We start from the raw sequence: 13,825 nt of genomic DNA, 5'->3' as shown, positions 1-13,825 counted from the left end.
AGGGCGCGGAATTCAAATGACAAAGATGTGGGCGTGTTTTATGTCAATTCAACTTGACCCCACGTAAATGACGTTTTTTTTAACGGCGCATGCGCCGTCCGTGGGGGTATCCCAGTGCGCATGTTAGAAATCACGTCGCAAATAGTCAATGCTTTCGACGTGAACGTAATTTACGCAAAGCCCTATTCGCGACCGTTTTACGCAAAACGACGTACACGACGGAAAATTCGACGCTGGCCCGACGTCCATACTTAACATTGGCCCAGATTCAGGTACATTTGCGCTTTATTTGCGGAGGCACAGGGCAACGATTTTGCCCTGCGCCCCCGCAAATATTTTGCGCTGCCCTCGATTCACGGAGCAGCCGCTCCGTAAATTGCGAGGGCGCGCCAGCAAAATTGCCCGGCGTAAGCGCGCGCAATGTAAATGATCCCGCCGGGGGCGGGAATCATTTAAATTAGGCGCGCTCCCGCGCCGAGCGTAGAGCGCATGCTCCGTCGGGAAACTTTCCCGACGTGCATTGCGGCAAATGACGTCGCAAGGACGTCATTTGCTTCAGAGTGAACGTGAATTGCGTCCAGCACCATTCACGAATCACTTACGCAAACGACGTAGATTTTAAATCTCGCGACGCGGGAACGTGGGTATCCTATAGCATTGGCTGCGCCTGCTATTAGGATGTGTAACGTTGCGCGAAACCCGACGTACGCAAACTACGTAATTTGCGTACGCAGGGCTCGCGCAACGTTGTGAATCGGCGTTAGTATGCAATTTGCATACTATACGCTGAGCACAACGTGAACGCCACCTAGCTTCCACCGCAAGAATGCAGCCTAAGATATGCGGGCATAAGAGCCTTATGCCGCGCAGATTTTAGGCTGCAGTCGGCGTAACGAGGTTCCTGAATCAGGAGCACTCGTTACGCCGGGGCAAGTAAGCAATTGCGCTGCGTAACCTATGGTTACACAGGCGCAATTGCTTCTTGAATCCGGCCCAATGTCTGCAGACTGAAATGAAAAGGTAATTTTTAACTAATTAGGTTTGCGGTTGCGCCATACTCTTCCCATTTTCCGATGATGGATTGAACAGAAGCTCCGTGAGATCTTCAAAGCTTGGCAGATTTTTTTATACCCTAACCCTGCTTTATACTTCTCTACAGCTTTCTCCCTGACCTGTCTGGTGTGTTCCTCGGCCTTTATGATGCTGTTTTTTTCCACTAAGGTTCTCTAACAAACCTCTGAGGGCTTCACAGAACAGCTGTATTTATACTGAGATTAAATCACACACAGGCGGACTCTATTTACTAATTAGGCGACTTCTGAAGGCAATTAGTTCCTCTAGATTTTAGTTATCAGAGTAAAGGGGGCGCCGTACAAATGTCCGCCCCCCCCCCCCCCACACGTTTCACATATTTATTTGTATCATTTTCCTTCCACTTTTTACATTTTTGGTTTTAACATGAGAAAATTTGGAAAATTTAAAGGGCCAAGAATACTTTTTCAACTCACTGGGCCGGATTCAGAAAGAGATACGACGGCGTATCTCCTGATATCTGCAAGTATCTCCGGCCGATCGTATCTATGCGACCGATATCCCTAAGATCCGACAGGTGTAAGTGTCTTACACCGTCGGATCTTAGGCTGCAATTTCAGGCTGGCCACTAGGTGGCGTTTCGTTTTTTTTTCCTCTACGAATATGCAAATGAGGATTTCCGCCGATTCAGAAACTAACGACCGCCCGGCGCATTTTTTTTACGTCGTTTGCGTTCAGCTTTTTCCGGCGTATAGTTACCCCTGCTATGTGAGGCGTATCCTATGTTAAGTATGGCCGTCGTTTCCCGCGCCGAGTTTTGAATTTTTTCCGTCGTTTGCGTAAGTCGTTCGCGAATACGGATGGACGTAATTTACGTTCACGTCGAAACCAATGACGTCCTAGCGACGTCATTAAGAACAAGGCACGCTGGGAAATTTTACGGACGGCGCATGCGCAGTTCGTTCGGCGCGGGGACGCGCATGATTTAAATGTTACATGCCCCCTAGCCGCGGAATTTGAATTCCGCCGGGGGATTTACGATACGCCGCCGCAACTTTAGGGGCAAGTGCTTTCTGAATAAAGCACTTGCCTCAAAAACTTGCGCCCAAGGTGTTCAAAAAAAGCAAAAATCTTCCCCGGCAGCAAAAGGGTTAAGTAAACCAAATTCTTTCTATGTTGGGGACTGTACTCTGTCTTCTTGATCTTGGTACTCGGCTACCACTTATTGTCCAATGTAAAATTCCACAAGCCCTTGAAATCAGTGGTGGGGCAAGGGCATCCAGCGCCCAGGGCAAAGTTGCCAAACTGTGCCCCCTTTCCCTTAGGATTAGGGTCAGGGTCCCCCCATCCCTGCCCACCCCTTGTACTGGCCCTGCTTGAAATACACACAGCATAGCCATTGAGAGCATGATTCCCGTATGTCCAACTACTTCCAATAGAATAAAAATGGACGTACAATTCTGCAAAGCGTTTTATTCTCGTTCGCCAGTTTTTCCAGGGACAGCAGTTCAATGATCTCACCGGGGAGAAGCGTGTAGGCTTTGTCCTGTTTATTAGCGAATCTGAAAAACAAGAAAACTGTTTAGTATAGGCGGTATGAATGAATGAATATCACTTTCTTATTAGACAAATCCAACCTTGTGGTAACAGTTTGGAGAAGATACTTTGCTGTTCCACCATGACTGTGACTTTCCCCCCTTGGGGTACAAAGCCGGCTCCATAAAGATGTGGCTTCACCAGTCTGGTGTGGAGGAGCTCAAGTGTCCGGTACAGGACACTGACCTCAACCCTACTGAGCGCCTTTGGACCTCATCCCTACTGAGCACCTTTGGACCTCAACTATACTGAACATCTATGGACCTAAAGTCTACTGAACGTCTTTGGACCTCAACCCTACTGAACACCATTGGACCTCAACCCTACTGAACACCATTGGACCTCAACCCTACTGAACACCATTGGACCTCAACCCTACTGAACATCTATGGACCTAAAGTCTACTGAACTTTTTTGGACCTCAACCCCACTGAACACCTTTGAACCTCAACTCTACTGAACACCTTTGGACCTCAACTCTATTAAACGCCTTTGGACCTAAACCCTATTGAATGCCTTTGGACCTCAACTCTACTACAAGCCTTTGGATCTCAACCCTACTGAATATTTTTGGACCTCAACCCTACCGAACATCTTTGGACCTCATTACTACTGAACACCTTTAACCCTCAGCACTACTGAACACTTTTTGGACCTCAGCCCTACTGAGCACCTTTGGACCCCTTCCCTACTGAAGACCTTTGGACCTCAACCCTACTGAGCACCTTTGAAACTCAACCCTACTGAGCACCTTTGAAACTTAACCCTACTGAGCACCTTTGGAACTCACCTCTACTGAGCACCTTTGGATCTCAACCCTACTGAGCACCTTTGGAACTTAACCCTACTGAGCACCTTTGGAACTCAACCCTACTGAGCACCTTTGGAACTCAACCCTACTGAACACCTTTGGATATATACCCTACTGAATGCCTTTGGACCTCAACTCTACTACACGCCTTTGGATATCAACCCTACTGAATATTTTTGGACCTTAACCCTACTGAACATCTTTGTAGCTCATGACTACCGAACATCTTTGACCCTCAGCACTACTGAACACCTTTTGGACCTCAACCCTACTGAGCACCTTTGGACCTCAACCCTACTGAACACCTTTGGACCCCAACTCTACTAAACGCCTTTGGACCTAAACCATACTGAATGCCTTTGGACCTCAACTCTACTACACGCCTTTGGATCTCAACCCTACTAAATATTTTTGGACCTCAACCCTACGGAACACCTTTGGACCTCAGCACTACTGAACACTTTTGACCCTCAGAACTACTGAACACCATTTGGATCTCAACCCTTCTGAACACCTTTGGACCCCAGCCCTACTGAACACCTTTGGACCTCTGCCCTACTACACACTCTTTTCTGTTCAAGCATGACTGTGAGCCTGTGTACAAAGCCAGCTCCATAAAGACATGGGTTGACCATTTGGTGTGGAGGAACACGAACGTCCTGCACAGAACCCTGACCTCAACCTTACTAAACACCTTTTGGACTACAACACCACTGAACACCTGCATGGCATAAGGCTCTTATGCCCGCATATCTTAGGCTGCATTCTTGCGATGGCCGCTAGGTGGCGTTCCCGTTGTGCTCAACGTATAGTATGCAAATTGCATACTAACGCCGATTCACAACGTTACGCGAGCCCTGCGTACGCAGTTTATGTCGTTTGCGTACGGTGGTTTTCGCGTAAGGCTGCCCCTGCTAATAGCAGGGGCAGCCAATGTTACGTATACCCGTCGTTCCCGCGTCGCGAAATTTGAACTTTACGTAGTTTGCGTAAGTGAATCGTGAATGGCACTGGACACCATTCACGTTCACTTTGAAGCAAATGACGTCCTTGCGACGTCATTTGCCGCAATGCACGTCGGGAAAGTTTCCCGACGGAGCATGCCCTCTACGATCGGCGCGGGAACGCGCCTAATTTAAATGATTCCCGCCCCCTACGCCAGCTACTGCTCCGTGAATCGCAGGTAGCACAGAAAATTTGCCCTGCGCCTCCGTAAAAAAAATCGCAAATGTACCTGAATCTACCCCATGGTTTGACCAATTTGGTGTGGAGAAACTCGAAAGTCTTGCAGAGCCCTGACCTCAACCCTACTGAACACCTTTGGGATGAATTGGAATGCTGATTGTAAGCCAGATCTTCTCATCCAACAATCGGCACAAATTGCCACAGACACCCTCCAAAATCATGTGTAAAGCCTTCCCAGAAGGGTGGGGGATGTCATAGACATAAAGAGGGACCAACTCTATAATAATGCCTATGGTTTTGTAATGGGATGTCCAACAAGCTCATATAGGGTGGTCAGATGTCCACAAACTTTTGCCCATACAGTGTACATAATACATAACAGCGTTACAAGATTGAAGAACTTACATTAAAAGCGGCTTCCCAGACACTTTTGGGTGTTTGAGGATACACGGGAGGATACTCGCCACTTCCTGCAAGCTTCCCGGGTCGCTAGAATCCACTAAAAAGACAAATGCGTGGGCTTGGGGGTAAAATAATCTCCAGTTGGCTCTCGCCTTTTGTCCACTGGGCAGCTCGAGAAAAGTGAGATCAAAGTGGTCAAGTCGAAGGCGAGTTTTCAGAGGATCAGAAGAAGGAAAGACCTGAGATGGGTAAACTAGAAAGGAAACAATAAATTCAGGTTTTCAGACTGCAAAGCCGAGATCTCCAAATTCTATTGAAGTTGTTTGTCCTCCACAATGAGCCCAATTCCAGGATAATGCTTTTTAAAGGTCCCCTGGCCTGTGGACAAAAAAAAAAGCAGCCTAGCCGCAAAACACACGTTCCCTGTAGGACCCCAACACAGACACTGAACCCAAGGCAACTGCCCCACTTACACACAGACATTGAACCCAGGGCAACTGCCCCACTTACACACAGACACTGAACCCAGGGCAACTGCCTCCTTACACACACATTTAACACAGGGCAACTGCCTTCCCTTATACAGACACTGAACCCAAGGCAACTGCCCCCCCCCCCTTACACACACACACAGACACTGAATCCAGGGTAACTTCCCCCCTTACAAACACACACACAGACACTGAACCCAGGGCAACTTCCCCTTCTGCCCCTCTTACACACACACACATACACTGAACCCAGGGCAACTGCCCCCTTACAAACACAGCGACTGAATCCAGGGCAACTGCCTTCCCTTACACACAAACACACAGACACTGAATCCAGGGTAACTTCCCCCCTTACACACACACACACACAGACACTGAACCCAGGGCAACTGCCCCTTCTGCCCCTCTTACACACACACACACAGACACTGAATCCAGGGTAACTTCCCCCCTTACACACACACACAGACACTGAATCCAGGGTAACTTCCCCCCTTACACACACACACACACAGACACTGAACCCAGGGCAACTTCCCCTTCTGCCCCTCTTACACACACACACAGACACTGAATCCAGGGTAACTTCCCCCCTTACACACACACACAGACACTGAATCCAGGGTAACTTCCCCCCTTACACACACACACACAGACACTGAACCCAGGGCAACTTCCCCTTCTGCCCCTCTTACACACACACACATACACTGAACCCAGGGCAACTGCCCCCTTACAAACACAGCGACTGAATCCAGGGCAACTGCCTTCCCTTACAAACACAGACACTGAACCCAGGGCAACTGCCCCCCTTAAACACACAGACACACATAGACACTGAACCCAGGGCAACTTCCCTTCCTGCCCCCCTTACACAGACACTGAACCCAGGGCAACTGCCTCCCCTTACACAGACACTAAACCCAGGGCAACTGCCCCCCTTACACACGCACAAACACTGAAACCAAGGCAACTTCCCCTCCTGCCCCCTTACACACACACAGACACTGAACCCAGGGCAACTGCCCCCTTACCCCCACACACACACATACACTGAACCCAGGGCAACTGCCCCTTTACCCACACACACACTGAACCCAGGGTAACTGCCTTCCCTTACTTACACACACACACACACACACACACACACACACACACACACTGAACCCAGGGAAACTTCCCCCCTTACACACACACACACACACACACACAGACATTGAACCCAAGGCAACTGCTTTCCCTCACACACACACAGACACTGAACCCAGGGCAACTGCCCCCCTTACACACACACACACACACACACACACACACACACACACACAGACATTGAACCTAGTGCAACTGCCTTCTCTTACACACACACAGACACTGAACCCAGGGCAACTTCCCCTCCTGCCCCCCTTACACACACAGACACTGAAACCAAGGCAACTGCCCCCTTACAAACACAGACACTGAACCCAGGGCAACTGCCCCCCCTTACACACACAGACACACATAGACACTGAACCCAGGACAACTGCCCTTCCTGCCCCCCTTACACAGACACTGAACCCAGGGCAACTGCCTCCCCTTACACAGACACTAAACCCAGGGCAATCTCCCCCTTGCACAAACACTGAAACCAAGGCAACGTCCCCTCCTGTCCCCTTACACACACACACACACACACACACACACACACACACACACAGACACTGAACCCAGGGCAACTGCCCCCCTTACACACACAGACAGACACACACACAGACATTGAACCCAGTGCAACTACCTTCCCTTACACACACACACACAGACAATGAACCCAGGGCAACTTCCCCTCCTGCCCCCCTTACACAGACACTGAACCCAGGGCAACTGCCCCCCTTACACACACACAGACACACATAGACACTGAACCCAGGACAACTGCCCTTCCTGCCCCCCTTACACAGACACTGAACCCAGGGCAACTGCCTCCCCTTACACAGACACTAAACCCAGGGCAACCTCCCCCTTGCACAAACACTGAAACCAAAGCATCTGCCCCTCCTTACACACACACACACACACTGAAACCAAGGCAAATGCCTCCCCCTTACAAACACAGACACTGAACCCAGGGAAACTGCCCCCCTTACACACACACAGTCATTGAACCCAGGGCAACTTCCCCTCCTGCCCCCCTTACACAGACACACACACTGAACCCAGGGTAGCTGCCTTCCCTTACACACACACACACTGAACCCAGGGCAACTTCCCCCCTTACACACACACAGACACTGAACCCAAGGCAACTGCTTTCCCTCACACACACACACACACACACACACACACACAGACACTGAACCCAGGGCAACTGCCCCCTTACACACAGACACACACACAGACATTGAACCCAGTGCAACTGCCTTCCCTTACACACACACAGACACTGAACCCAGGGCAACTTCCCCTCCTGCCCCCCTTACACAAACACAGACACCGAAACCAAGGCAACTGCCCCCTTACAAACACAGACACTGAACCCAGGGCAACTGCCCCCCTTACACACACAGACACACATACACACTGAACCCAGGACAACTGCCCTTCCTGCCCCCCTTACACAGACACTGAACCCAGGACAACTGCCTCCCTTTACATAGACACTAAACCCAGGGCAACCTCCCCCTTGCACAAACACTGAAACCAAGGCAACTGCCCCTCCTGTCCCCTTACACACACACACACACACAGACACTGAAACCAAGGCAAATGCCCCCCTCCCCCTTACAAACACAGACACTAAACCCAGGGAAACTGCCCCCCTTACACACACACAGTCATTGAACCCAGGGCAACTTCCCCTCCTGCCCCCCTTACACGGACACAGACACTGAACCCAGAGCAACTGCCCCCCCCCCTTACACAGACACTGAACCCAGGGCAACTGCCCCCCTCTTACACAGACACTGAACCCGGGACAACTGCCCCTTCTTACACACACACACACACACACACACACAGACAATGAACCCCATACCTAGTGATAACTACCATCCCTGACACCAGACTCAAAAAATTCAGATACAATTCCAATTCATATTGGACCAGCTGTGCTACGTAGGAAACCTATTGGATGGATTCTCGGGGAAGGTGAGCTCTTCTCTGATTGGAGAATTCTATTTTCTCACCTCTCTTGATGACTCTGATTACCGAAGTTTTCCCAGCACCTTCCAGCCCCATGAAGAGGATCGTCACATTCCTGCAAGACAAAGTCACCCCCATTACATACAACACTTCCTATGGCTCTGAACATTCATTATAGATTCCTATTGGTCATCATCACTCACAACAGACAGTTACCAACTGAAAAAGACAACATTTAGCAAAATCGGTTTTATTTTCCCCATCTGTGTGCCCATTGGGGAGCTTTCCCTTCACTTCCTGTCCCATAGCCGAAACAGGAAATCCTGAAATCCAAAACATTGTGAACAAGTATATTCTTGATTGCAGAAGAGACATGCAATGAGAATTTGTCGTTGGACCCCCAGCCACGCTCGGGAGACCCCATGGGCAGGGTATGGGTTTTAGGAGTCTCAGATGGGGTCACATAGGAACGTTTTATAATGAGGACGATTTATTTCCTCTATAAAAGGCGGATCGTATCCCGGTGTTGGTCTCACCTGATTGGTTCCTGCTTCTTCTGTATACAGTGCCAGCAATGGGAGAAGAGATGGAACATCTTCCAATACCTGATTAGAGACATCAACATTTTATAATCATTATAGTATTGCATATATTACATTGCATTATTTTGTATTATTATTATTATTTTGCATTAATATTATTATTATTGTATTGCATTATAGTATAGCGCATTATTTTGCATTACTATTTTCTTCATTATTATTATTGTTTTGCATTATTGTTTTTTGCACTATTTTTTCCCATTATAATTTTTTTTTCAATTATTATTTTTTTACATTATTATTATTATTATTATTATTATTATTATTATTATTATTATTATTATTATTATTATTATAGTATTGCATTATAGTATAGCACATTATTTTGCATTATTATTTTTAGAATTTTTATTATTGTTTTGCATTATTATTTTTGAATTATTGTTTTTTGCATTATTTTTTCCCATTATTATTTATTTTTGCATTATTATTTTTTTACATTATTATTATTATTATTATAGTATTGCATTATAGTATAGCGCATTATTTTGAATTATTATTTTTAGCATTAATATTATTGTTTTGCATTATTATTTTTTGCATAATTTTTTCCCATTATTATTATTTTGCACTATTATTTTTTCACATTATTATTATTATTATTATTATTATTATTATTATTATTATTATTATAGTATTGCATTATATTATAGTGCATTATTTTGCATTATTCGTTTTGCAGTATTATTTTTTGCATTATTATTTTTTTTGCATTATTATTTTTTTTCACATTATTATTATTATTATTATTATTATTATTATTATTATTATTATTATTATTATTATTATTATAGTATTGCATTATATTATAGCGCATTATTTTGCATTATTATTTTTGCATTATTATTATTGTTTTGCATTATTGTTTTTTGCACTATTTTTTCCCATTATAATTTTTTTTTCATTATTATTTTTTTACATTATTATTATTATTATTATTATTATTATAGTATTGCATTATAGTATAGCACATTATTTTGCATTATTATTTTTAGAATTATTATTATTGTTTTGCATTATTATTTTTGAATTATTATTTTTTGAATTATTTTTTCCCATTATTATTTATTTTTGCATTATTTTTTTTACATTATTATTATTATTATTATTATTATTATTATTATTATTATTATTATTATTATAGTATTGTATTATAGTATAGCGCATTATTTTGAATTATTATTTTTAGCATTATTATTATTATTGTTTTGCATTATTATTTTTTGCACATTTTTTTCCCATTATTATTATTTTGCACGATTATTTTTTCACATTATGATTATTATTATTATTATTATTATAGTATTGCATTATATTATAGTGCATTATTTTGCATTATTAGTTTTGCAGTATAATTTTTTTTTGCATTATTTATTTTTTTACATTATTATTATTATTATTATTATTATTATTATTATTATTATTATTATTATTATAATAGTATTGCATTATAGTATAGCGCATTGTTTTGCATTATTATTTTTTGCATTATTTTTTCCCATTATTAATATTTTGCACTATTATTTTTTCACATTATTATTATTATTATTATTATTATTATTATTATTATTATTATTATTATAGTATTACATTATAGTATAGCACATTATTTTGCATTATTTTTATTCGTATTCTTATTAGTTCACATTATTATTTTTATAATATTGCTTATAGTATAGCGCATTATTTTTCATTATTATGTTTAGCATTATTTTTCCCATTATTATTATTTTGCACTATTACTTTTTCACATTATTATTATTATTATTATTATTATTATTATTATTATTATTATTATAGTATTGCATTATAGTATAGCACATTATTTTGCATTATTTTTATTCGTATTTTTATAGTATTGCTTATAGTATAAGCGACAATATCTAAAGTGTATGGAAACACCACATGAACATTTCATTATGTTTTGTTTATCATTTCCCCAAATCAGGGGTCAAGTCCTGGGGAAAAAAGTGTGGGAACTCCCACCCAAGATCCACTCCCCCACCAAAAAAAAAAATGATACGCTCATATGCATATATATGTCACAGAAAATACAGTGCAACATTTAGAACCCGGGGCGGATCCTATATCTGGCACCCCCCACCTTAAAATGTAAAAACACCCCACTGTGCCCCCTGCATATCTCTGTATCCTTCATTATCTCTTTGTCACTACTGTGTACCCCTCTCCACAACTGCACCTCTGGACCCCTTTACATTATACAGCACCCTGCATCACTGAACCCCTTTACATTACACAGCCCCTTGTACCTCTGGGCCCCTTTACATTACACCGCACCCTGCACCTCTGGGCCCCTTTACATTACACCGCACCCTGCACCTCTGGGCCCCTTTACATTACACCGCACCCTGCACCTCTGGGCCCCTTTACATTACACAGCCCCTTGTACCTCTGGGCCCCTTTACATTACACCGCACCCTGCACCTCTGGACCCCTTTACATTACACAGCACCCTGCATCACTGAACCCCTTTACATTACACAGCCCCTTGTACCTCTGGGCCCCTTTACATTACACAGCACCTTGTACCTCTGGGCCCCTTTACATTACACCGCACCCTGCACCTCTGGGCCCCTTTACATTACACCGCACCCTGCACCTCTGGGCCCCTTTACATTACACAGCCCCTTGTACCTCTGGACCCCTTTACATTACACAGCACCCTGCACCTCTGGACCCCTTTACATTACACAGCACCTTGTACCTCTGGGCCCCTTTACATTACACAGCACCCTGCACCTCTGGGCCCCTTTACATTACACAGCCCCTTGTACCTCTGGGCCCCTTTACATTACACAGCACCCTGCACCTCTGGACCCCTTTACATTACACAGCACCTTGCACCTCTGGGCCCCTTTACATTACACAGCACCCTGCATCACTGGACCCCTTTACATTAGACAGCACCCTGCACCTCTGGACCCCTTTACATTACACAGCACCCTGCACCTCTGGGCTCCTTTACATTATACAACACCCTGCACCTCTGGACCCCATTACATTACATTACACAGACAACCCCCCCCCCCCCCACAGTACAGACCTCCCAACAGTTCAGACCCCCCCACAGTACAGACCTCCCAACAGTTCAGACCCCCCCCCACAGTACATACCCCCAACAGTTCAGACACCCCCACAGTGCAGACCCCTACCCCCCCACAGTACAGACATCCTTACAGTGCAGACCCCCATCCCGACACAGTACAGACACCCCTACAGTGCAGACCCCCACAGTACAGACACCCCTATAGTGCAGACCCCTACCCCCCCACAGTACAGACACCCCTAAAGTGCAGTCACCCCTACAGTGCAGACCCCCATCCCCCCCACAGTACAGACACCCCTATAGTGCAGACCCCCACTCCCCCCCCACAGTACAGACACCCCTACAGTGCAGACCCCCACTCCCCCCCCACAGTACAGACACCCCTATAGTGCAGACCTCCACTCCCCCCCCCCACAGTACAGACACTTCTACAGTGCAGACCCCCACAGTACAGACACCCCTATAGTTCAGACCCCCACTCCCCCCCTCCACAGTACAGACACCCCTATAGTGCAGACCCCCACTCCCCCCCCCCCACAGTACAGACACCCCTATAGTGCAGACCTCCACTCCCCCCCCCCACAGTACAGACACCTCTACAGTGCAGACCCCCCCCCCCCACAGTACAGACACCCCTATAGTGCAGACCCCCACTCCCCCCCCCCACAGTACAGACACCCCTATAGTGCAGACCTCCACTCCCCCCCCCACAGTACAGACACCTCTACAGTGCAGACCCCCCCCCACAGACACCCCTATAGTTCAGACCCCCACTCCCACCCTCCACAATACAGACACCACCTATAGTGCAGACCCCCACTCGCCCCCCACAGTACAGAGTACAGACACCCCTATAGTGCAGACCCCTACCCCCCCACAGTACAGACACCCCAAAAGTGCAGTCACCCCTACAGTGCAGACCCCCACTCCCACCCTCCACAGTACAGACACCCCTATAGTGCAGACCCCCACCCCCCCACAGTACAGAGTACAGACACCCCTATAGTGCAGACCTCCACTCCCCCCCCCCCACAGTACAGACACCTCTACAGTGCAGACCTCCACTCCCCCCCCCACAGTACAGACACCTCTACAGTGCAGACCTCCACTCCCCCCCCCACAGTACAGACACCTCTACAGTGCAGACCCCCCCCCCACAGTACAGACACCTCTACAGTGCAGACCTCCACTCCCCCCCCCCCACAGTACAGACACCTCTACAGTGCAGACCCCCACTCCCCCCCCCCACAGTACAGACACCCCTACAGTGCAGACCTCCACTCCCCCCCCCACAGTACAGACACCTCTACAGTGCAGACCTCCACTCCCCCCCCCCCACAGTACAGACACCTCTACAGTGCAGACCTCCACTCCCCCCCCCCACAGTACAGACACCCCTATAGTGCAGACCTCCACTCCCCCCCCCCCCACAGTACAGACACCTCTACAGTGCAGACCCCCACTCCCACCCTCCACAGTACAGACACCCCTATAGTGCAGACCCCCACTCCCCCCCCCACAG

General features: G+C 46.4%; 1 protein-coding gene across 3 annotated transcripts in view; it reads right to left on the bottom strand.

Moving 5' to 3' along the window:
* ARL13A (ADP ribosylation factor like GTPase 13A) overlaps positions 1-13,825 on the bottom strand; it is a 48,749-nt gene that overhangs the window by 27,606 nt on the left and 7,318 nt on the right. For 2 of the 3 annotated variants that reach the window (XM_040322722.1, XM_040322723.1), the window contains exons 2-5: positions 9,171-9,239; positions 8,679-8,749; positions 5,030-5,279; positions 2,489-2,594 (exon numbers count right to left, since the gene is read on the bottom strand). In XM_040322722.1, coding sequence (XP_040178656.1) covers positions 2,489-2,594; positions 5,030-5,279; positions 8,679-8,749; positions 9,171-9,239 — 496 coding nt within the window. The remainder of the gene's footprint in view (positions 1-2,488; positions 2,595-5,029; positions 5,280-8,678; positions 8,750-9,170; positions 9,240-13,825) is intronic. The other variant, XM_040322724.1, reaches the window with a different exon arrangement.

The sequence above is a fragment of the Rana temporaria genome, chromosome 9, assembly GCF_905171775.1.
Source record: "Rana temporaria chromosome 9, aRanTem1.1, whole genome shotgun sequence".
Lineage (NCBI taxonomy): Eukaryota > Metazoa > Chordata > Amphibia > Anura > Ranidae > Rana > Rana temporaria.
The sequence above is the reverse complement of the archived record's forward strand: the minus strand, read 5'-3'. Positions and strand labels throughout refer to the sequence as shown.